Source organism: Thunnus thynnus, chromosome 5, assembly GCF_963924715.1.
Source record: "Thunnus thynnus chromosome 5, fThuThy2.1, whole genome shotgun sequence".
NCBI classification, from domain to species: Eukaryota; Metazoa; Chordata; class Actinopteri; order Scombriformes; family Scombridae; genus Thunnus; species Thunnus thynnus.
In genome coordinates, this window is record NC_089521.1 from 34,919,799 (window position 1) to 34,943,647 (window position 23,849).

The following is a 23,849-nucleotide window of genomic DNA, read 5'->3' on the forward strand; positions in this document are numbered from 1 at the left end:
GCGACCACTTCATCTCATAGTTGGTTTCATAGTTTTAACAATGATGTTCAAGGTTAAATGAGGTCCAGTATGAACTCTGAACCCCTGACAGCCGGCCGTCCTCTGCAGTAGGGATGTGCAGAGAGCCCAGTATTTGTATCTGTATTTGTTGAAGCAGCAAAATTATTTGTGTTCGAATAAAAGTGGAAAGAGGCTTGTTTTTATTACACTTTTAATTTTAGAAAATGAAAGTGTTGCAATAAGTGTTCATGAATAAACTACCTTATGAAGGAGGTCCCCACACCGGGTCTCTAACTGGAGTCTCCCAGATCATAGACGACTGCGCTGACTACTGAGATAAAACTTTACTCATCACCTCATTGCAGACAGACCTCTACCTATTTATACACCCATAACACACAGACAGCACAGCCTGTAACATGTAGAAGAACTTCAAAGGTGATTCTTGCTTTGCACTTTTCATTTATTGCCTATTTTTTACAACCTAACTTTGTAGAAAGAAGGGGAACAACAGGTTATGGAGAGTCCCTTGAGAACACTTCACATGTGTCAGTAGTTCAGCTTTATCTCTGGAGAACACCCCCAACTCCGGGACTGATGCCCAAATCAGGAAATGTGCGTCATGTAGCAGGTGGATGTGACTCCCCTCACTGAGACCTGCTGATAGACGTCACAGTGGAGCAGAGGAGAGACACTGAGATAGTGATGTAACCGACCTGCACTCTGGTATTTAACATGTTTTTTTTTTTCTTCTCGAATACAAATAATTTAAAAAATATTTGTATGAAACAAATATTCGTACAAAACTATTTGTGCTTTGCTGAATAACGTATTTGTATTCGGGCACACCCCTAGTCTGCAGGACTCTTCTGTTTGTTCAGGTCCAGGTTTGGGACTGGAGGAGGCTGTATTTACTTTGAGAGCGTCACCGAAGACACTCGGAGGACTAAAGTCAACATTCAGGTCCCTTCTCAAGAAATATTTCTACAACTTCCAGCGAATCAGCCAGCGCATCTTCTAGTGGGATTTTTATATTTAAATTCTTTGCTTTTATGTATTATTCTCTTTTTGATTTAATATCCTAATCAACAGTGTTGTGTGCAGGATGTGAACATGAATCTGAATGTGTTGGATACAGAATCATGTGTGTGTGTGTATGTGGTGCGTTCACTGACCCAGGAAGAGCAGGGTGAAGATGATGGTCAGCTGGTAGACGCCGTGTCCCAGGATGTTCTTCATCATGGTGCGGGAGATGAGTGGCTTCTTGCGGCCGTACGGGTTCCTGAGCAGCAGCGCCTCGGTCGGCGGCTCAGTGGCGAGAGCCAGCGAGGCGAAAGTGTCCATGATGAGGTTGACCCACAGCATCTGCACGGCTTTCAGAGGAGAGTCCTGAAGACAAACACACACAGATGCACAGTCAGCACTGAAACCACAACCCCGTAACAGAAAGAACTTCCTGTTATTTAGACGAAGAAACGAGACCAGAGATCATCCTTAAAAACCAGGAGAAGAACCATCAGAGGAACCAAGATAAGATTCACATCAGAGAACACAAGTTCACACATCTTCAGACTAAAATCACCGTCTGAGTTTAGTGTTTGATGAATCTCAGGAAGATCTTTGGTTTTGTTTTTCATTGTCAGTTATACTGATCATCTGTCATGTTGTGTACGTCTGCTGTAGCTCAGGGGTCAAGTTTAGGGCACCTGTTGTTTCTAATTTACATAAATGATCTTCTTAAAGGTTGTAAACTGATATCTGCCTGATTATATATCTTCGACGCAGGCAGCAAAACACAAAACACCAAATTGTTCCCAGAGGCCAAACTGGCACCGTGGACCAGTAGTAACAGAAACCTGAAAGTCCCTGAAAACGTGTTTTTTTCTCTCTAACATTAAATATTCATGACCACATCAGAGTTAAAGATAAGTATTATTAGACTTGAACTCATAAAAACTCAGTTAATCAGCTTCACTATGACATCACCATCATTACTATTTGATTCAACTGTTGCTAAACTCTGATTGGTGAACAGAAATACTGTAAACCAGGAACCTGCCAACAAACACAAACGCTCTCTGACAGTCGCCGCTCTCTCTCTCTCTGTTGGCCCTCGGCGTCAGACGGCTCTGACCTGGGTGATGCAGGCTCCGGTGAAGGCCACGATGACGGCGACCACGTTGACGGTGAGCTGGAACTGCAGGAACTTGGAGATGCTGTCGTAGACGTTCCTGCCCCACATCACGGCCTTCACGATGCTGCTGAAGTTATCGTCTGTCAGGATGATGTCAGACGCCTCCTTCGCCACGTCCGTACCTGCGATGCCCTGCAGAACACAGCATGAGAGAGTTAACTTACATAAACCTGATCCTGATCCTCGTTTAGACCAGGACTGGTTCACAGGTCTGGACCTGAATCGAATTGATCTTTAATTTATCAATTACATTTATCTGAAAGCAATCAATAGGATGGATGATGAATAAAGACTAATACGTAGGATCAATCATCAACTCTGGATTGATAGATCAGTTTGACCTTTGACCTGCTGGCTGCTCTGGAGGGGGCGGGGCTTCGACAACAGACAGCAGGAAGTTTAATGTTCATCTGAACTTTAGTTTTGCTTTTCTTTGAACTTTAAAATATAGAAAATTAATATGAATCTGATATTTGAGGTTTTTTTTTACATATGAATACATTTAAAAATCTGTTCACACCTCACTGTCATTTCAGTTTGATTAATTAGTGATTTATGTATTGATCACATCATTATAAATGCTCTGGTAACTGTTTAAAAGTTTCAGAGTTAACTAGCAGCAGCAGTCGTTACCATGGCGAAGCCGACGTCCGCTTTCTTGAGGGCGGGTCCATCATTTGTTCCGTCTCCAGTTACCGCGACGACCTGTCTCTGCTCCAGCACCGTGCTGTCGATGATACCTGAGAGAGCGACAGACAGACGCACCTGAAGACACCTGAAAACACCTGACGACACCTGACGACACGTTTATGGAACCAATGAGGACGCAGAGTCGCCTCTGAATTCAGATTAAAAGCCTCAGATGCTTTCTAATGTCATATTTATCCTTTTTATTTTGTCTTTTGTATTTATTTTCCTTTTATATCAGGGTTACCTTTGAGTTTGTACATGTTCACATTTTCTTTCATTCATTGTGATGTTTAAATGTATGAGGAGCACTTTGAAACTGAACACATTTGCTTCGTCTTGCTCGTGTTTATTAAAGTGTGTCTGACCTTTAACCAGAGTGTGTTTGTCCGTTGGAGACGATCTGGCGAGGACTCTCAGCTTTGGCCAAATCTTATCAATACGCTCCTGCTCAATCTGCAGACAAAGAGAAAAGACATAAACATCAAGTTCTAGTTGCAAAATATTAATTTAAACCAGTTTCTCTAGTGTCCCTGAAGCAGAGGCGGGTCTGAACCTTTGGATCCTCACAGCATGAATCAAGTTCTGGGCAGGACATTAATAAAAACATGGCTGCTACTCAAACTCTCATCTTTCTTCTTCAGGCAACTTATTTCTTCAAATCAAACAGTCTGAGAAGGAAAATCAATCTCAAACTGAAGAGCTCCCAAACAAAAGGCCCTCAGAGGCTACAGCGTTCATCACCGACACAATATGAACAAACCACTTTCTGATGATTTCTCATCACTAGCAGTGGAGCTGAAGTGTCAAGTTGACCTGAGGGTGGTGCTAGAGGGAAGGTCATTAAATCTACAGTGTTAGACTGACAGAGGACAGACTTCAGGGGACTCTGCTGTCTGTGAGTCCGGTCTGTGGTTCCTGACCTCTCCCAGCTCGTTGCGGATCCGTCGGTTAAACTCTTTGCCCTCCAGACACAGGAAGTCATCTCCAGCTTGCAGGATGCCACATTTGGATGCGATGGCGCGGGCAGTGTTGATGTTGTCTCCGGTCACCATGCGGACAGTGATGCCGGCCCGCTGACACTTTCTGATGGCTTCTGGTACCTGATAAAAAACAGAAGAAAACACAGGCGGAGAGTCAAATATGACAAAATAAACATATGTAAAAGGACGAAAACTGACGGCAGCAGCTTCACACACACAGCAGGACTTCAGTTTAAAGGTTATATATGTAGAATTGTGAAGCAATTTACACGTTTTAATGTTTTTTATTGCCATTGAGTGAACAGGTAGTAATTCAAGGTAAAAAATGAGACTTTCCCCGACTTTCTGGGTTGCCTGTAACAGCCTGTGTGACAGAGGTGTCTGATACACCAGGCTAGACCCAAACACATGACTCACACAGTCAGTTTCCAAAAAAAAGTCTTTACTGGGCGGGTTCAGTACAAAGATGAACCAGTGCAGGGGTCACACAGACTAAATACACCAGGGGAGTGCAGGTGGAGGACATTAGCGGAAGATGACAAAGACAGGAGCGGGAAACACACAAGGGCAGGAAGTGGATCTGAAACAAGGGGAGAGTTAGATACCAAAATAAAACAGGAAATGCAGAACTAAATGGGAGAGAAAAACAAAACATAACCTAAAGACAGGATGAGCCATGACTTATATAATGGAGGGGCTGCCTGACTGTAGAAAAACACAACGTTAGAGATCTTTTATGTAATTATGAGAAGTGTAAGTGATAGTCTCACGCTGAGCAGCAGGATGTCGACTGCAGCTCGTTTAACGGCCACTAATGAGTTCCTACATGATTCCTACATACAGAACCTTTAGTGGACGGAAAGTCCAGCTGTGTGTTGATAGAAGTTAACAAACAGCTTCCTCTTGTGGAAAAATAATATTGCTGCTGAAATATCGGCCCTGTGAGACCTCTGTAGGATTAGTGGACTGAGATATTCTCTAACTACAGGTTTTTAAAAGCCTGCCCTGATCGAAGGGTTTTATCAAGAGTGTATAATCGTGCTGAAAGTGATGCTGATGGCTGAGAGTCACAGTTATTATCACAGTCCAGCTGTGAGGTTGAAATAAGAAGGTGTTGTAGTTTTCTGACACGTGATTTATTTTATTACACTGTTCTAAAATCCCAAATGCAGGAAACAGCTACATTTTTATATGTATATAAAATAATAAAAGTGACCATATTATGGCTATGATCAAGTTAAAATATGATGTGATGTCAGTTCTTCCAGTCACATCATTTTACAGCCTGTAATAGTGCAGCATCCTGCGTGATGATGGTCTCGACCCACCGCTAGTCAGTCAAAAACGATTCATTTGTCAGAATAGTTTCTTTTAAATAAGCTTAAAGTCATTATGGTTTGTTTGTTTGTGAGTTGTTTGTGTTTTGTGCAGTTTCATATGTAATTTAGTGTTGAGTTTCATGTATTTTAAAGTGCATCAAGGGACGTACAGTGCAAACTAGCTTAGGCTATAAATACTGAACTTGTCCCTAAACAAATAAACATTAAATAAATCAAACATTCACAAAGCTGATGTGTCTGTGTGACCTGCTGAATATCAGCACAGATCAGAGCCTTTGAGATGATTTTACACATTTAGGAGTTGATTCTACACATAAAAACCTTAAAGTCAAAGAGTCTTAAAATAAGAACGAGCCACAGTGTTTGATGGAGCTCCTCCTCAGATGTTCTATGAGTAACTGGAGCAGTTAGAGGGGAGAACCTGCAGCTGTGTTGTACTGTGATTGGCTTGGCTGGTTGTGTCTGCGCTGACGTACCTCAGGTCGCACAGGGTCCTCGATGCCGACCACAGCGATGCAGGTGAGGCCAGTGAGGATGTGGCCTTCGTCGTCCCAGTCTGGCTCTCCGTCAGCGGAGGGAAAGTCTCTGTAGGCGAGGCAGATGGTCCTCAGGCCCTCCGACGCCATCGGCTCGATCACCTTCTTCACCAAATCGTCTCTGTCCCGAGGTTTAAAGGCTTTGGCCTCGCCGCTGGCCGTCAGGATCTTACAGCACCTGGAACCACAGGACAGGGTCACGTGATCATCATGTGACTGAGCTCAGAGATGTGTAACCAGCAGCAGTGAACCTACTTCCTGAGCAGGATCTCAGAGGCCCCTTTGCTGAACATTCGGTAGCTGCCGTCGTAGTTCTTCAGCACGGTGCTCATGGACTTCCTCACTGAGTTAAAGGTGTACACCTTGAACAGCTTCTCCTCGGGGATCTCGTTGCGGATGGTCTGGTAGTCTCGGTGCAGGTCGAGGGCGAATCCTAGTAAGGCACATTCAGTCTTGTTTCCCACCTGGCGGGGCAGCCCGCCCTCCTTCTCTGGAGGCTGCAGGAAGCAGAAGGTGTGAAAATTAAACTCACAACTGCAGCAGCTTTCAGCAAACACTCAACAGGTCACAGTGTTCAGTGTTTAAAGTAGCTTCACTTTCTTTCTAATATAAATACAATAGTCACATGTCCATATATACACTGAAACTGCTTTTAGTCTCTGTAATCATTCTTCCTCAGAAGAGATTCAATGCATGAGATTCGACAAATAAAGATGTTACGTTCCAAAGTTACAGTCTTATTTAGTACAAATATAACAACACACACAATGTGTTTTTAACGCAGGTCTGTTTTCAGATGAGGAGACTGAGCAGAGTTCAACTGACAGAAAAATAATCTGCAACTGTTTTGATAATCGTAATAAAAATACCAAATACTCTCCGGTTCCAGGTTCTCAGCCACTTGTTACTCAGATAAAACATTTAATCACAAGACTTTTAACATTTATCAGTCTTTGTTCACACTGGTTCTCTGATGGAAACCTGTGGTCAGCGGTTGTGAGCAGGTGAAGAAAGACTGATGTTAATTCTCACATTGTTTAACTTCTTGACGAGATAAAACTCTCCAGTATCACACATGAAAAATCAAAAACATGCAGAGGGAAAAACTGTGTAGCAGGAATCATCTCATGACCCGTCAGATTCATTAGACGAACCTCTAACGTAGACTAATCGATACTGAGAACAGATGTTAGTTAGAGTGACAGTGGGCTGACTGACAGGAACACTTGTTGGTACCTGTTGGCTCTTGTTTTTTTGTGTGATGTGTGACGTGGATCCAGGAGGCAGTGACCAGATGAGTCCTGAGCCGCTCTGGCAGCTCTCCAGACCAACAACCTGCTCTCAGCCAAATGCTTAACTCACACGGCTTCCTGAATGGACAGCTATTTTTAAAGCTCACCATAATCTTGGTGGTGTAGGCGCAGTTGACCCCGATGCCCAGGATGAGCAGGTCCAGGATCTTGGCAGGGATCAGGTCCGGCTCCGGCACCTTCTTGTTGTAGCGTCCTGCCATGTAGGCCTGCACCACCGTCATGCGGTTCATGGTGAGCGTGCCCGTCTTGTCGGAGCAGATGGCCGTGGCGTTGCCCATCGTCTCACAGGCGTCCAGGTGGCGGACCAGGTTGTTGTCCTTCATCATTTTCTGACAGAGGAGCAGAGAAACGTTACCGGAGTCTGATTTCCACCAAACTTACTGACAACAGTTGGCAGAATGAACAGTTATGCTCCAGGACTGTCTGGCAGGGAGTCAAATGGGACACCAGTTCATCTTTAGGGGCTCGCTGCTCCGTCTAAGGCGACGATAAAACAATACTGTGAAAACTGTACAACTGGTGCAAAATGTATTAGTTCACTTTTGGATTTTGGATCCGTTCAGCAGCTGTAATCAATATCCAGTTAAAACATCCACAGTTTCACCTGCTGGAAACATAACTGCACCTTCCTCCTGAAAATGTACACAAGCCGATTACTGCTGGTGAATTTATGTGGAAAATATCTCTCATGTTGCTTTTGCTTCTAATTAATTATTTAACTTTATTTATTCATAACTGGATGTTATCTATACTCGCTTCTAGCATGTGACAGTTGTCTGAGCCTCTTTAAGTTGTTTTATTGTATTTTCTGTTGTGTTTTTTATTGACCAGGTCCCTGTAAAAACAGATTTTACTCTCAGTAAATCGTCTTATCAGGTTAAATAAAGGAGAAGCACATGTTCTGGCTCTATGTGTTGTAAATACAGACAGACCTTGACAGAATAGGCCAGAGAGATGGTGACGGCCAGAGGAAGACCTTCAGGCACGGCCACCACCAGCACCGTCACACCGATGATGAAGAACTTGACCAGGAACTGCACGTAGATGGGCAGACACTCGTTGGCCCAGGGGACGGCCTGAATCCAGAAGGTGTCGATCAGGAAACGAGTGATGAGGATGAGGACGGTGAGAGCAGACATGAACAGACCTGAAGGCAGACAGAAAGACAGAGAGAGTTAACCAGAGTTAACCAGAATCAACCAGAGTTAACCAGAGTCAACCAGCGTTAACCAAAGTCAACCAGAGTTAACCAGAGTCAACCAGCATTAACCAAAGTCAACCAGAGTCAACCAGCGTTAACCAAAGTTAAACAGAGTCAACCAGAGTTAACCAGAGTCAACCAGAGTTAACCAGAGTCAACCAGAGTTAACCAGAGTTAGCCAGAGTCAACCAGAGTTAACCAGAATCAACCAGAGTTAACCAGAGTTAGCCAGAATCAACCAGAGTTAACCAGAGTTCATCAGAGTTAACCAGAGTCAACCAGAGTTAACCAGAGTTAACCAGAGTCAACCAGAGTTAACCAGAATCAACCAGAGTTAACCAGAGTTAGCCAGAATCAACCAGAGTTCATCAGCGTTAACCAGAGTTCATCAGAGTTAACCAGAGTCAACCAGAGTTCATCAGCGTTAACCAGAGTTAACCAGAGTTAACCAGAGTTAACCAAAGTCAACCAGAGTTAACCAGAGTCAACCAGAGTTAACCAAAGTCAACCAGAGTTAACCAGAGTCAACCAGAGTTAACCAGAGTTAACCAGAGTCAACCAGCGTTAACCAAAGTCAACCAGCGTTAACCAAAGTCAACCAGAGTCAACCAGAGTTCATCAGCGTTAACCAGAGTTAACCAGAGTTAACCAGAGTTAACCAAAGTCAACCAGAGTTAACCAGAGTCAACCAGCGTTAACCAAAGTCAACCAGAGTTAACCAGAGTCAACCAGAGTCAACCAGCGTTAACCAGAGTCAACCAGCGTTAACCAAAGTCAACCAGAGTTAACCAGAGTCAACCAGAGTTAACCAAAGTCAACCAGCGTTAACCAAAGTCAACCAGAGTCAACCAGAGTTCATCAGCGTTAACCAGAGTTAACCAGAGTTAACCAGAGTTAACCAAAGTCAACCAGAGTTAACCAGAGTCAACCAGAGTCAACCAGCGTTAACCAGAGTCAACCAGCGTTAACCAAAGTCAACCAGAGTTAACCAGAGTCAACCAGAGTTAACAAGAGTTAACCAGAGTCAACCAGCATTAACCAAAGTCAACCAGAGTCAACCAGCGTTAACCAAAGTTAAACAGAGTCAACCAGAGTTAACCTGACTGAAACATGTTTTAGTTTGGTAGAATCTGACGTCTTTGTTTTCTCATTGCGCTTCGTTCGGGCAGATCTGAGCGCAGCAATCGTACTCAGGCGTGGAGCAGAACAACCTCACCAAGACCCTTTACAGGAAATGGTCTCACTTGTCAAAGCAAAACAAACTAAACGGCTCCGGCCAGGTGTGCTTTGCATGCTGGGATGTGGATGAGCAAAATGAAAAAACATTTTCTAGCAGTTAGCCGGAGAATCGATCGAGATCTGACCAATGGGTGAAGTGAACGTTCTTTCCTGGCTTTTAGCGATGCATTTCAGTCCGCTTGAGTTGTGAGAAACTGAACCAAGAGGAAAACAGAGTTCATTCATCTGCTGATTCAGACCAGAACAAACCAACTAAAGGCTGAAAACAACTAAAACCAGTCAGAGCAGCACTGGGAGTTTGACTCCTGGGAGGAAGTGAGACGTCTCAGACACAAAGTAGAGATTATGACGACATGCTGTGATGTGTCTGACAGTTTTGATTTGTATCAGACTACTGTAAAGTTAAAAATGCAGGAAATAGGTTTGACTTGTTGATGTGCAGTTTTTATGTGAATATGCAAATAATAAAGGTGACTGAATAAATGATCTAAGATTATTACTGCTGGAATTTCTGGGCTACAACGGGATCATTACTGCAAGCAGATCAGGTTCAGCTGAGACAACATGTGCTCTTGTTTGCATCCAGCAGCAGAAAGTCTGAAGAACAAATTTAAAGCTAATTTTCTCTCATCTCTGATGTTCTCCTAAATATCAGCACAGACGGTTTTACTCGGTAGGAATCATTTCACAGGACGATCAAATGCTTTTACTCCTGAAGTTGAACCGTTTCCTTCTCTGAGATGCTTGGTCAGTTCTGGTCCTGGTCTGTAGTTCACCTGTTTACAGTCTGAGGACCATCTCAGTCAGACAGGATCAACACACATCATGCAATAAGCAGTAAAACGCCATGAAGAGACCTAACATGTGGAAGACCCTGAATACAGGACAGCATGTCTCCTGTGTTTTATTGTGGAAGAGCGCAGTAACATCACTATGTTGTTCATCTACCTGCTTTGCCAATCTGCACCGCCAGTTTGGTCAGCTTCCCCTGGAGGACCGACTTCTCCTTCTTGGGAAGATTTGCCTTCTTCTTCTCTGGTTCTCCATCCTCATTGAGAGGCTGCATCTCCACAGTGGGGCCATCTTTGTTTTTCCCTACAGAGGAAACAGGAAGTCAGTTAAAAATTCAGGTGTTTGGACACAAATCCTCAAAACTGCTGCTGCTGACACTTCTAGTCAAGCCAGTTTTATTTATGTGAACCATCGGTTCTTAAAGGGAAACTGGTATTTTTCAACATGGACCCTATTTTCCATCTTTTGTGTCTAAGTGACTAATGAGGACAACAATTTCCCTTTAAATAAATTCCCTTTAAATAAAACAGGTCAAAGAAAACAGGTTGAAACAATCAACTTTTCTGTTTTTTCAGTCGCTGTTAAACTTTCATCAGTGAAACTCAACACTTCCTGCAGATGTTAACAAGCCGACTGGATGAGGAAGGTTCATTTATATAAGTCTCTGCAAGGAATTTAATATATAACATCAGAATCAGCAGGAGGAGTTGAGTTTCATTGTTGGTGAGTATGACGTGAATGGAATTAGAGCTGTGGAAATGAACATTATACTGAATGTATCTTCTATATTATATTTATATTTTAAACAGGAGCAGTTCTAATATAAGTCTGTTTAATATAAAGGACTGAGACTCTGCAGCTGAGCTCAACAAAGGCAACGTCAATAACAACAGACTGTCCCATCCTGTCATGAACTACAGTATATTACTGTATATTACTGTATATTACAATGTATTACAGTATATTACTGTGTATTACAGTATATTACAGTGTATTACAGTATATTACAGTATATTACAGTGTATTACAGTATATTACAGTATATTACAGTATATTACTATAGGTTACAGTATATTATAGTATATTACAGTGTATTATAGTATATTACTGTATATTACAGTATATTATAGTATATTACAGTGTATTATAGTATATTACAGTATATTACAGTGTATTACAGTGTATTACAGTATATGTTATATTCTATATCTGTATATGTGTACGTTATTAACTAACATGTTTTAACTAACTAACATATAGAAAATATAAGTTAGACATTTGTAAATTGATTCAGAATCGTAGAACATAAGAATCACTGACTCCTAGTCAACAAGTAGCTGATGATCTAAACCAGTCTGGGTTTGTTGTTCTGCATTGTTAAACTCATGTACGAGTCAGAACTCCAACTAACCAACTAACTAACTAACTAACTAACTAACTAACTAACTAACTAACTAACTAACTAACTAACTAACCAAACTACATAATCTTTGTTTTCTCAACCAGCACATCAAACAGTCAACCAACATTGCAGCTCTGTGAGAGTGTTAGTGTATCTGCAGGTGTGTGTTTCTGTGTGTGTGTGTGTGTGTGTGTGTGTGTGTGTGTGTGTGTGTATGTGTGTGTGTGAGCGTGCTGATCCCAGCTCAGTAATGAGGTTATTAGTGGACAGGCAGGCAGGAGAAGAAAGCAGCTGCCGAGCTTAAGGCTGATAATCTGCTTGGTCCTAATCACCATCAACAGAGTCAGGAGCACCTGCTGCTGCTCAGACCACAAGGAACCACAAGGAACCAGAAACATGAGCAGACCAGGGGGGACTTCAGGACCTGAGATCCACCTCAGACCCCTGATCTCCAACAGGATCTTCGGCCAGTCTAACCAGAAAATACCTCTCTTGCAAACCAACATAGATTTTTAATTGGTTGATTAATTGAAGTGTCCTGAAGCACGTGGTGCTCAGACTAACAAGACACTACACAGCAACAATGGTGATCAGATCCAGACATTCAAAAAGAAAACACTTCAAATGATCCAGAAACATCCTGTTATGAGGAAATATAATATATGTAATGCAAATATAATAAAGGAATAATATTACATGCTAGGTGGGTGTGAGTGAGTCTGCGTATATTCATTACTACCTTTATAAATAAGGTATGAATGAATGTAACTGAGAGCAGAAACACTGAGTTTATATAAATATAATGACAGAAACACATCATGGCTGAACCAGGAACACACTCAGTATTAGTGCTTATATTGATCTGGTATTTAGGATCAATGTATTGTGACTCATAGCAGCATAACTAACAACCACAATGTTATTTTCTACCTTTTCTTTGTTGTACAGATAACATACCGAACTGTGACCCTGAAACTGAACCACCACTAACTAATAACATCCTCTATCATCACCACTGACTGATGTGAAAGGCATGCTGGGATACTTGTCTTCCCCCAAAGTCCATACACAAGTCAGCTCCCAAATAATGCTGGAGCATCTGGAGCATCTGGAGCGTTAGAAAGGCCTAAACCACAGGACAGTTACTGACATGGAGGAGAAACGTTGCTCACACACATCAACAAATGAATGTGAAGCAGCTTCACACACACACAACTAATGTCACCAGCTGACGTTTACAGTGACCAGTACAGCTGCTTCTACAATGACCAGTACAGCTGCTACTACGGTGACCAGTATAGCTGCTTCTACAGTGACCAGTACAGCTGCTACTACAGTGACCAGTACAGCTGCTTCTACAGTGACCAGTACAGCTGCTACTACAGTGACCAGTACAGCTGCTTCTACAGCGACCAGTACAACTGCTACAACAGTGACCAGTACAGCTGTTACTACAGTGACCAGTACAACTGATTCTACAGCGACCAGTACAGCTGCCTCTACAGTGACCAGTACAGCTGCCTCTACAGTGACCAGTACAGCTGCTACTACAGTGACCAGTACAGCTGCTTCTACAGCGACCAGTACAACTGCTACAACAGTGACCAGTACAGCTGCTACTACAGTGACCAGTACAGCTGCTTCTACAGCGACCAGTACAACTGCTACAACAGTGACCAGTACAGCTGCTTCTACAGTGACCAGTACAGCTGTTACTACAGCGACCAGTACAGCTGCTACTACAGTGACCAGTACAGCTGTTACTACAGTGACCAGTACAGCTGATTCTACAGCGACCAGTACAGCTGCTACTACAGTGACCAGTACAGCTGCGTCTACAATGACCAGTAAAGCTGCTTCTACAGTGACCAGTACAGCTGCTTCTACAGTGACCAGTACAGCTGCTACTACAGTAACCAGTACAGCTGCTTCTACAGTGACCAGTACAGCTGATTCTACAGCGACCAGTACAGCTGCTTCTACAATGACCAGTACAGCTGCTTCTACAATGACCAGTACAGCTGCTACTACAGTAACCAGTACAGCTGCTTCTACAATGACCAGTACAGCTGCTACTACAATGACCAGTACAGCTGATTCTACAGTGACCAGTACAGCTGCTTCTACAATGACCAGTAAAGCTGCTTCTACAGTGACCAGTACAGCTGCTTCTACAGTGACCAGTACAGCTGCTACTACAGTAACCAGTACAGCTGCTTCTACAGTGACCAGTACAGCTGATTCTACAGCGACCAGTACAGCTGCTTCTACAATGACCAGTACAGCTGCTTCTACAATGACCAGTACAGCTGCTACTACAGTAACCAGTACAGCTGCTTCTACAGTGACCAGTACAGCTGATTCTACAGCGACCAGTACAGCTGCTTCTACAATGACCAGTACAGCTGCTTCTACAATGACCAGTACAGCTGCTACTACAGTAACCAGTACAGCTGCTTCTACAATGACCAGTACAGCTGCTTCTACAATGACCAGTACAGCTGCTTCTACAGTGACCAGTACAGCTGCTACTACAGTAACCAGTACAGCTGCTTCTACAATGACCAGTACAGCTGCTACTACAATGACCAGTACAGCTGATTCTACAGCGACCAGTACAGCTGCTACTACAGTGACCAGTACAGCTGCCTCTACAGTGACCAGTACAGCTGCTACTACAGTGACCAGTACAGCTGCCTCTACAGTGACCAGTACAGCTGCTTCTACAGTGACCAGTACAGCTGCTTCTACAGCGACCAGTACAGCTGCTACTACAGTGACCAGTACAGCTGCCTCTACAGTGACCAGTACAGCTGCCTCTACAGTGACCAGTACAGCTGCTTCTACAGTGACCAGTACAGCTGCTACTACAGTGACCAGTACAGCTGCCTCTACAGTGACCAGTACAGCTGTTACTACAGTGACCAGTGCAGCTGCCTCTACAGTGACCAGTACAGCTGCTTCTACAGTGACCAGTACAGCTGTTACTACAGTGACCAGTACAGCTGCCTCTACAGTGACCAATTCAGCTGTTACTACAGTGACCAGTGCAGCTGCCTCTACAGTGACCAGTACAGCTGCTTCTACAGTGACCAGTACAGCTGTTACTACAGTGACCAGTACAGCTGCTACTACAGTGACCAGTACAGCTGCCTCTACAGTGACCAGTACAGCTGCCTCTACAGTGACCAATTCAGCTGTTACTACAGTGACCAGTACAGCTGCCTCTACAGTGACCAGTACAGCTGCTTCTACAGTGACCAGTACAGCTGCCTCTACAGTGACCAGTACAGCTGTTGTGCTGCTGTTCATATACAGCGTCAGAGACAGTGATGTGCCGCTCACCTTTCTTGCCTTTCTCCTCTTTTTTACCTGTAAAGGAGGAAGATGCAGCAGCCATTAGTGAATTATAGATGTGAAATTAAACATTAATAAAACATCTAAAGAGCCAAAAATCATGAACATATAATAACAGAACAAAGAACGATCCCTGAATATGGAAACAGGAAGGATATGTTGCTCCATTCAGACTCTGTCGGGTAAATCATGAGTCCAGCTGCACTTTGTGTCTGACTGTTAATGACGGAGATATTAGTCTCTAATTTTAAAACAATTATTTAGGAACAAGCTGGTTGGTCAGAACTGAAATATCTCTACAGCTATGGGATGGATCGTCATGAAGCACAGACATTCATGTTCTGCCACCAGATGATTGTAATAACTTTGCTGATTTTCTGACTTTTCATTTATCACTATTATTGTGTATCGGTTGGTTTCTACATCCTGGCAGACCAGTCTAAGTTTACTGTCAGTGTTTGCAGTTACTACTAGTGAACAACAGAGAGGTCACATGCAGGACATTTAACCTCAGTCTCTCCCCGTGTTCGGCCTGTGCTTTGTATGGTAGCTCGCTGCCATCAGTGTGTTAATGGGTGAAAGTCCGTTTGCAGATTATTTCATGGTGTTCATCACTTGGTTTTAATATGTTTCAGCTGTTTTGGAAGTTGGGGTCGATCAACATACGGTCAAATGTATTTTGACCGGCAGTTTGATTATATTTAAGCTCATATTAGTTAAGATAAACTTTAATTTCTTCATAGGATCAGATGTTGATAGGTCAGTATCTCAGCTGTGTGATATGCTCCTGTATGCTGCTGCTGAGGAAAAACAACCAGTAACAGGAGCAACTGGTGCAGCAGATTCAGAGAAAATCATTTTAACCACATTACCTCTTAATTATTAAAGGTTTTTTAATCTTAACCACTGAGTAGAGCTGAGTAAATGTAATTATTTTTTTAATAATGAGTGACAGATGTCAAAAACTGCCACATTAAAATGCTGCTGACCTTTAAAAGTTTCCCTCTAACAGTCTGAAACAGTGAATTATGATGATAATTGGAGCATCTTCTTCCTCTTTAGATAAACTGGTCTCTTTCATACGCTGGACTTACTTTTCTTGTCCTTCTTCTCTTTCTTCTTCCGCTCTTCTTTCTTCTTGTCTTTCTCTTTCTTCTTTTTCTCTTCCTCGCCGTCACCGTCACCTTCATCGCTGGCACCGAGCAGCTTGAAGATGATTCCAGTCTGAGAGTTTTCACCTACACCAGTAACCACCATCTTACCGGAGCCCTCCATCACATGGGTACCTGAGAGAGATATGAGAGAGATCAGTGTTTCTGTTCACATCTGTGGTCACATGATCCACCTTGTGTCTCCTTTATGAGACGACAAAACGTTCCTGTAAAAGTTCCTGTACGTTAAAATCTTTACAGCTTTATGTCGCCGCTGCGCAGCAGGCGTTCTGTTTTCTACTTTCCTCCATGTTTCTTCATCTTTAAACTACGTTGGTAACGTGACAGGCGGCGTGTTTTAGAAGGAGGCTTCAGAGGAGCTGATCAAAGGGCCGATCATCAATGAGGAGCTGCATGCAGTGTTTCATATATCAGGAGACACATGAGAACCATAAAGCTTTAGAGCTGAATCATCAATATTACTGTTACTATGTTAACTCACCTTTCAAATAATCACCATTAAAACTATTTTTTGGTCACTATTTCATTTTAACGTTGTGTTTTTTCAGTGTTTGGTCTGTAGGTTTGAAACCCAAAGAGAGAGGAAGCAGAAACTGGCTGATGACGAAGGTTCAGGTCGCACTGAACTCTGCTGTGATTTGGTGTGAACGTTGCAGAGTGAAGTACCTGAAAGCATCATCGGGTCTTTGTCAACGCTCTTCTTGACATGATCCGACTCTCCAGTCAGAGAGCTCTCATCAATCTTCAGATCGTTGCCCTGAATCAGGACGCCGTCAGCGGGGAGGAGGTCACCTGCAGCACCGACACACACAGGTACACCGTTACATCATCATTAGAAAATAAAACATCCCTTCTGCTGCTGCGTTGGTTATTTTCTTCTCCTGCTGTCGTCGTGTGACAGACAGACGCTGTAATGATGATGAAATAATGATGTTGTGGCTCCAACAGAGCGAAACTGTCTCTTTATCGTTAACAAACATAACTATTCTGCTTATGACACACAGTTTCACCTCCTGCAGGATTATTATGGGACGAATATACAGACAGTTAGTATTTAATTATCCATAGAAGGTAGTTAAGTTTGTGTTGAGACAATTTATTCTGTCATAATGAAAAAACATTTCATGCCAGTGACACACAGTTCATCTGCAGCCTTCTGGACCGACATCTGGAAATAAGACAGACTTTAAACAGTCCTGTGAGCTCCGCAATAATCCAGAGGAACAACCCCGTCGCTGGAAAGACTCCCTGCAGTTCAGATTTTAAAACGGAGGGCCATAAATTATATTTTATTCACTTCCTTTGTTTTGTGATGCCAGGAGAGTCTCCAGAGACAGATCTCTTAAAAACAAGACTCAAAAAACTGAAACTATCTGCATCATTGTGTATGATTGGATTTATTTCAATACTAGTGCAGATAGGATACATTACATTACATTCATTATGAACTTACGGTAAATGGATTCAAACCCAGAAGGAACAAGAGCTACTAGAAGTTTGTTCCCGAGGACATTTTTTATTTTTGATCAGAACGGTCTGTCATATCATAGGTATATATAAAAAGGTGGTTTTCAGCTGCTGGAGGAGTTCACTCCATCACCACACAAAACTGGCACAATGATTATTTAAACGGATAACTATCTGATCTTCAGTGCTGCGGACACGTTTCAGTCAGCAACAGAGAAGTATTGATGCTCTAAACATCTTCTCACCATATTTCACTTGTGCGATGTCACCGACGACGATCTCGGACACTTTGATCTGAACAACCTGCCCCCCTCGGACCACTGTGAACTTCTGCTCCTGCTCGATGCGGCTCTGGAGGCCGCGGAACTGCTTCTCTTTGCTCCAGTCGTTGAAGGCCGTCACCAGGACCACACACACCACCGACAGCAGGATGGCAGCGCCTTCAATCCAGCCCGCCTCCGCCTCGCCGTCCTCCTCTATACCGCCGGCCGCCGAGCCACAGTCTGAACACACACACGACACAACACAAGCTTTTATCATACTGCAAGTGAGACATATTGATGATAAACATCAGTAATAATATTCAGTCAATCTAAAGATGAATAAATGTGTAGAGATGAGAAGCTGCTTAGTGTGAGAACAACATGATTTTTATGAACAAGTGTTGTCACATGTAGTGCTGATATGACAGGAAGTACATTGAGTCTCAGACCTGCCGACTGACTGTTTGACAGTTTAAAATAAAAGGATGAACTCACTCTGTCTCTCAGCGTCTGGCGGTTTGTAGAAAGAAAGGCCGAGTGAAATGATGGCAGCCACCTCCAGGATGATGAGCGTGACGTCCTGCAGGGCTTCCCACACTAACTGCACAAAGGTTTTTGGCTTTTTAGGAGGGATGACATTCTGTCCGAACTCCTCTATCCTTCTGTCGATGTCGTCTGAGTTTCCATCTAAACCTGCAGCGGGAGACACAAAGACATCATCACTCTACGTGTCTTGCCCTGAGCCTGGCTTACACCGTTAAACCCAGTTTACATCTGTTGATCCAACATTATACAGTATAGAACCTGCATTTAATCAAGATCTGTTTTGTGGGAGAGACCTGAGCACAGCGGAGAGAAAGAAAACAAGCATATCAAGACATAAAAAAGACCAAACAGCATCAGAAACAATCACAGACGTCACTAAGTAGACTCAAAGTTATGAGACATTTTTAAAATCCTCTGTAGTTCCTTCCAGTCATAAACTGCAAAGATTATGCTTCATCATAAGTTTTAAACTACAAGGAACAAATCCCATATTGTGTATTTAGAATCATTTAATTGTTAGGCTAACACTGACAGGCTCTCTCTTTACAGACACGCTGTTTGTCCAAACTTTATAAAGAAAAAGGTTATTTTAAAGTTCCTCTACTCAATAATGTGTGTTTCTTCTTCTTGTTCCTCCAGCTGGATGTTTGTTCTTCTCTGTGCAGGGTGAAGTTTCTCTGAGCTCACTGAAAATCTGATTTTAAGGGGCGGGACTACGAGCAGGATTTGTGACATCACAACTAGTTTGGAGCCAATCGTGGTTCAATATTCAACTTACACAAGTGTGATGTGTAAACCTGAAGCCTCCAGAGCACAAACACTGAGAATGAACTTTACAGTGAAGGAGGAAACATCTGGTGTCCAGCAGGAAAACTTTAGAAATTAACAATATTTAAAGATTCATAGATTCTGGATTTTTAATGAGGGAGAAGGAAAAGATGTAATTTAAAGAAATTTAAACTCTGTAACTGAACTTTTTTTGAGGAAAACCTTGCAAGACACAAATTATTAATCAAAGCAGAGTATTTTCATGTCTTAAAACAAGTCAAGAGGGGATCTTTGAATTCTAGTGGAATTTGCAAAGTTTCCAAAGATGTCAGTCTGTATTTTGGGGAAATGTGTCTAAACTGATGCAGCAGCATATTTTCATCCATCTATAAAAAAATGTGAATGTTTCAGTTTGTGGAAACATCAAATACTGTAGTGTCAGTGAAGAGCTGGAGCAGGTGTTTTATACTGCCAGAGAGTAGTTTGGTGTGTTTTTAAACTAGAACAACAAGAATAACACTCAAACACATGATTAGAACTGATCTGCTGCCCTGTGATTGGCTGGAAAACCACTGTCAGTACATGATGTCACAACATATTAACGTCATGTCACAACGTGCTGATTGTGTCTCTTAAACATGTAACTCTTGGGTTTTTGAAGATGATGACGATGATCTGAACTTCCACACAGTTCACAGTGAAGGTGGTGAACTGGTTTGACCATCAAAAGGAATAAGAAAGGTAGTTTTACAGGTCACCGAATGGGTTAGGGTTCATCCGGGTTATGGGTGAGATCTGCGCCGTCAGCCCGGGTCAGCTGTGGCCTCCAGCTGGGTGGTCAACAGCCGCCGGCCCCGTCAGTGTCGGAGCCTCCATGTGAGACACTTAGACGTCTCATTATGACCAATTCTAGTTCTGTTGGTTTGCATAAAATCAAACTGCTTTAAGCTCGTACACCGCACCAGACCAGCAAAACCCAAAACTGACAAACGAGTTCTTCAGTCTGTTGGTCCTGCATCTTTTTGATTGTATCTGCAACCAGATAGAAACAACTTGAACTCCTCGACGGATCAGCCAGGACTGACTCGACCTTCTTCAAAGTCCAAACCTTGTACAGGTGAGGAAGGTCATTCAAGGTTGTGCCTGCTTCTATTTTTGAGGGTAAGTGACTCGTACCAGCTGACAGAGAATGTGAGGACTGATTCAATAAAACAGAAATAAAACATTATCATGAGGGTACTGTCAACACTAAAACTTTGAAACCTATGATAAACGTACATGTGCTGATGGTTTTTTCTAGCATCCACATGAAGCTCGAAGGTCAGTTTGTCATCAGTTACAGTGCTGAGATAAACAGCCTGACCATTAATCACCACAGGAGAGATGAGCGTAGGATTCTTTCTACAATCTATTGTCATCTCTTTAGTTTTGGACACATTGATGTCCAAGAAGGACGACTTGCACCAGTCGGTGAATTCTGCCACTACAGGACCAGGACCAGGACCGTCACTGCCGAGAAGACACACGATAACAGAATCGTCTGCAAATGTAATGATATGATGCTTCACTTCTTTACTTTTACACACGTTAGTGTACAAGACAAACAATAGAGGTGAGAGGATGCACCTCTGGGGCGATCCAGTGGTGGAAAAAAGAACTGATCTAATCTGGTAAAACGCCATTAACACCATTAATCCATCAGCCAACATATCAGGTCAGGATCAATGTTGTTGATGTTCTCTAATCTTCCTGCTAAAATGTGAGGTTGGATATAATTAACAGCTGAGGAGAAATCATTAAAAACTAGTCGCATTAAAGTCTTTGCACCCTATAGGTTTGCCAGAATCATATTTAATCGGATGCCTGTCGCATCGTAAACACAACAGTGGATTAGGTCCAAATTAGCCTGAACTGTGTTCAGAAATACATCCTTCATAATCTTCTCAAATGATTTCACAACAAGAGAGATAAGCACCACAGGCCTGTAGTCATTAAGTGACTTTGGGGCTTTATTTTTCAGCAGAGGTACAATGATGGATTCCTTCCAAAGAAAAGGAACGTAAGGAGCTGGAATGACAACATGGATAAAACAGAATATATCTGCCGACTGTCCGGCACAGCTCTGAGGTATATGACCTCCGATGCCATCAGAACGGGGACTTGTCCTTTCTATCAACATGTTCACTGTTCTGCTCAGAACAGCATTTATGAAGACTGACAGCTCCTCTCCACAATCACAGACATTAAAATGATCATAAAAAGTGTTCAGTTCATTATAAATGTCAAGGTCAGACTTCCCATTAAGAGAACTTGGAAACTTCTTGGACTGCATCCTCATCATAGACTTCACATCCTCCCATGTAAGGTGTGAATTACCAGTACTGAGCATGTTCTCTCCTTCGTCCTTGTATCTACACTTAGCAAGCTTAAGTTCTTATTTAACTTGTTTCTGTAGTTTCCTGTACCGAGTCACATCCTCTTGATTAAAACTGATATTTCGCTGGTTACTTGTGTTTTTGACAGATTTGGACTCATGGTTTATTATTTGGATAAATCCTCAGAAAAGGTGATATATGCAGACACAGTTTCTGTGACTTCATTCAGAACAAGTCACCGTCTATTCAACTATAACAGTACTGGAGACATTGGATAGACTCCTCTGACCAGACTGGAACTCAACATTGTTCTGACTTGTTTCTTTTCAGGACTGGTTTGTAAGATGGAACCAAAGACACAAAACAACAGACATACCGACTGGGGCTCTACGAAGGGATCTGTAAGCTCCCCTGACAGATCCACAACAAAGGTTCAGACATTTCATAAGTCACACAAGTCAAATACTGGTAAAAATTACACACTTTCCTGGTTTACAGTAATTAAAATCACCCAAAACAAAGTTCGGTGCGTCCGGTGCGATCCATGAAGCTGTTGCACCATTTTTACCATCGCCTGAGTTGCAATGTCAGCGTATCCAATAACTGTGGGAATTCCTTTGGTAAATAAAAGGATTGTAGAGAGTTTAATGTCAAGGGTGCAAAGTGTCTCTCTAACAATCACCGTGTTGCACCTGCTTTTGTTGACACAGTGTCAAAGCCGCCACCGAGTGATTTACTGGTTGATGTGGAGTCTCTGTCACGCTGAAAGGGAACTACGAAACCTTTGATTTCCAGGTCGGAATGAGAGTCTTGTTCTTTGATCCGTGTTTCCGTTAAAGCAAGAAGACGAGCGTTGTTACACTCAGTCAGGAACTTGACATTTGCCCGAAGCTCGTCAGCTCTGTTGACTGAACATTGGCATGGATGACTGTGGGAAGGAGTATCTGACATGTGGCCATGTCTCTTGAGCCTCTGGCGTACGCCGCCACATCTCCCATCTCTCTCCTTTCGTTTCCTGTCATCTCTCTACTGTCTCTATAATAGAGGCATACAGTGTCAACTCCACTGATAATTAGGAAATCACATAATAGAGGAAAACAACTTTAATCCTAAAATGAAAAACATATTACTGTCTGAAAATAAGAAACCTTCAAGATCCAAATGTTGCATCATTACATTTTTAGAAGGGTTCAATGCTCAGTTTCCTTTGTGTGCTGCACATATTCTACAGCTGAACTCTGCTGGTGCACAAAGTCCATCTTTATTGTATTGACCGTCAATAGTCATATCCATCCTGTTGTTCTCTGTAAAACCAGACTGTTGTTCTCTTCTTTAAACTAGTGAGTCGTGCTGAACAGACTATTTTGACGCCAAAACAGCTGAAGAGGACTGAAAACAAAAAAGTTGGATTAAACACCACAGATACTGTGACCAGCACAGTGTGCAGACTGTAGCTGCTGTACAGTAACATTAGCTTGTCACTCAGTGAGGCAGTGGAGATACTGTGAATGCAACATAGTTTAGGATTAGCTATGTGGGTTGCATTCAAAATTGATTTGAATGAATTATGTGCTAATTCCAACCATTTGAACTTGGCGACACATGGTTCATCATATCAGGTGTTTATGTCTGCAGTGGTGTGGTGTTGTGTAGGAGCAGAGAGCAGACGAGTTTCCTCTGGGGAGCAGTACGACATGTCAGGACACGCTCAGATCCCGCATGGCTGCAGCTGCTGCACGACTGCATGGCTGCACGGCCGCAGCACTCGGTCAGTCTAAACAGGTGTTTATCTCAGCACCTCTCCTCATGTTGTCTGAAAATGAAACTGTGAGACCGGTGTAGCAGATCAGTGAGCAGAGCACTGAGCATGCTCTGTTCTTTCAGGTGAGAGGGATTACATTGAAAGTTAATGCATCTGTCTCCCAGCTGTCGCCACGGAGACACACAGAGGAGTAAAGCACTGTGATGGATTTTCCACTGATTTCAAGCTGCTGCTGACATTTTACTGCTCTCTGGCAGCAGGAGACGAGACGCTGAAGGTGTTTACTGAGCGCGTGCAAGACGGACAGACTAAATGAATTAATGATGAGGTGGAAAATGTCAAAGGACAGACGTATAAGACATACTGAGTCCACTGAGACTCAGTCCACTGTCTGTGGGTCAATATGAGGCGCACAAATAATAGTGGGAGATGCGGTAATAAAGGCTGATTAT

General features: G+C 42.8%; 2 protein-coding genes across 3 annotated transcripts in view; one reads left to right on the top strand and one right to left on the bottom strand.

Moving 5' to 3' along the window:
- atp2b1b (ATPase plasma membrane Ca2+ transporting 1b) overlaps positions 1-23,849 on the bottom strand; it is a 37,053-nt gene that overhangs the window by 6,934 nt on the left and 6,270 nt on the right. For both annotated transcript variants that reach the window (XM_067590968.1, XM_067590970.1), the window contains exons 3-17: positions 18,442-18,639; positions 17,929-18,186; positions 16,883-17,008; positions 16,139-16,330; positions 15,033-15,059; positions 10,442-10,588; positions 7,986-8,200; positions 7,140-7,382; positions 5,996-6,237; positions 5,681-5,918; positions 3,805-3,984; positions 3,250-3,337; positions 2,828-2,934; positions 2,135-2,326; positions 1,176-1,389 (exon numbers count right to left, since the gene is read on the bottom strand). In XM_067590968.1, the coding sequence (XP_067447069.1) occupies positions 1,176-1,389; positions 2,135-2,326; positions 2,828-2,934; positions 3,250-3,337; positions 3,805-3,984; positions 5,681-5,918; positions 5,996-6,237; positions 7,140-7,382; positions 7,986-8,200; positions 10,442-10,588; positions 15,033-15,059; positions 16,139-16,330; positions 16,883-17,008; positions 17,929-18,186; positions 18,442-18,639 (2,667 nt within the window). The remainder of the gene's footprint in view (positions 1-1,175; positions 1,390-2,134; positions 2,327-2,827; positions 2,935-3,249; positions 3,338-3,804; positions 3,985-5,680; positions 5,919-5,995; positions 6,238-7,139; positions 7,383-7,985; positions 8,201-10,441; positions 10,589-15,032; positions 15,060-16,138; positions 16,331-16,882; positions 17,009-17,928; positions 18,187-18,441; positions 18,640-23,849) is intronic.
- On the top strand, positions 12,952-15,020 carry LOC137183753 (platelet binding protein GspB-like). Its single transcript, XM_067591059.1, has 3 exons — positions 12,952-13,726; positions 13,853-14,919; positions 15,006-15,020. Exons 1-3 carry the CDS (start codon positions 12,952-12,954, stop codon positions 15,018-15,020), a joined length of 1,857 nt encoding a protein of 618 aa, XP_067447160.1.

Bases quoted from the DNA above. Each gene is read 5' to 3' on its own strand.
- LOC137183753 (XM_067591059.1), top strand. From the start codon at position 12,952: ATGACCAGTACAGCTGCTACTACGGTGACCAGTATAGCTGCTTCTACA. The intron at 13,727-13,852 runs GTACAGCTGCTT...TGACCAGTACAG, and splicing joins AGCTGCTACTACAGTAACCA to CTGCTTCTACAGTGACCAGT.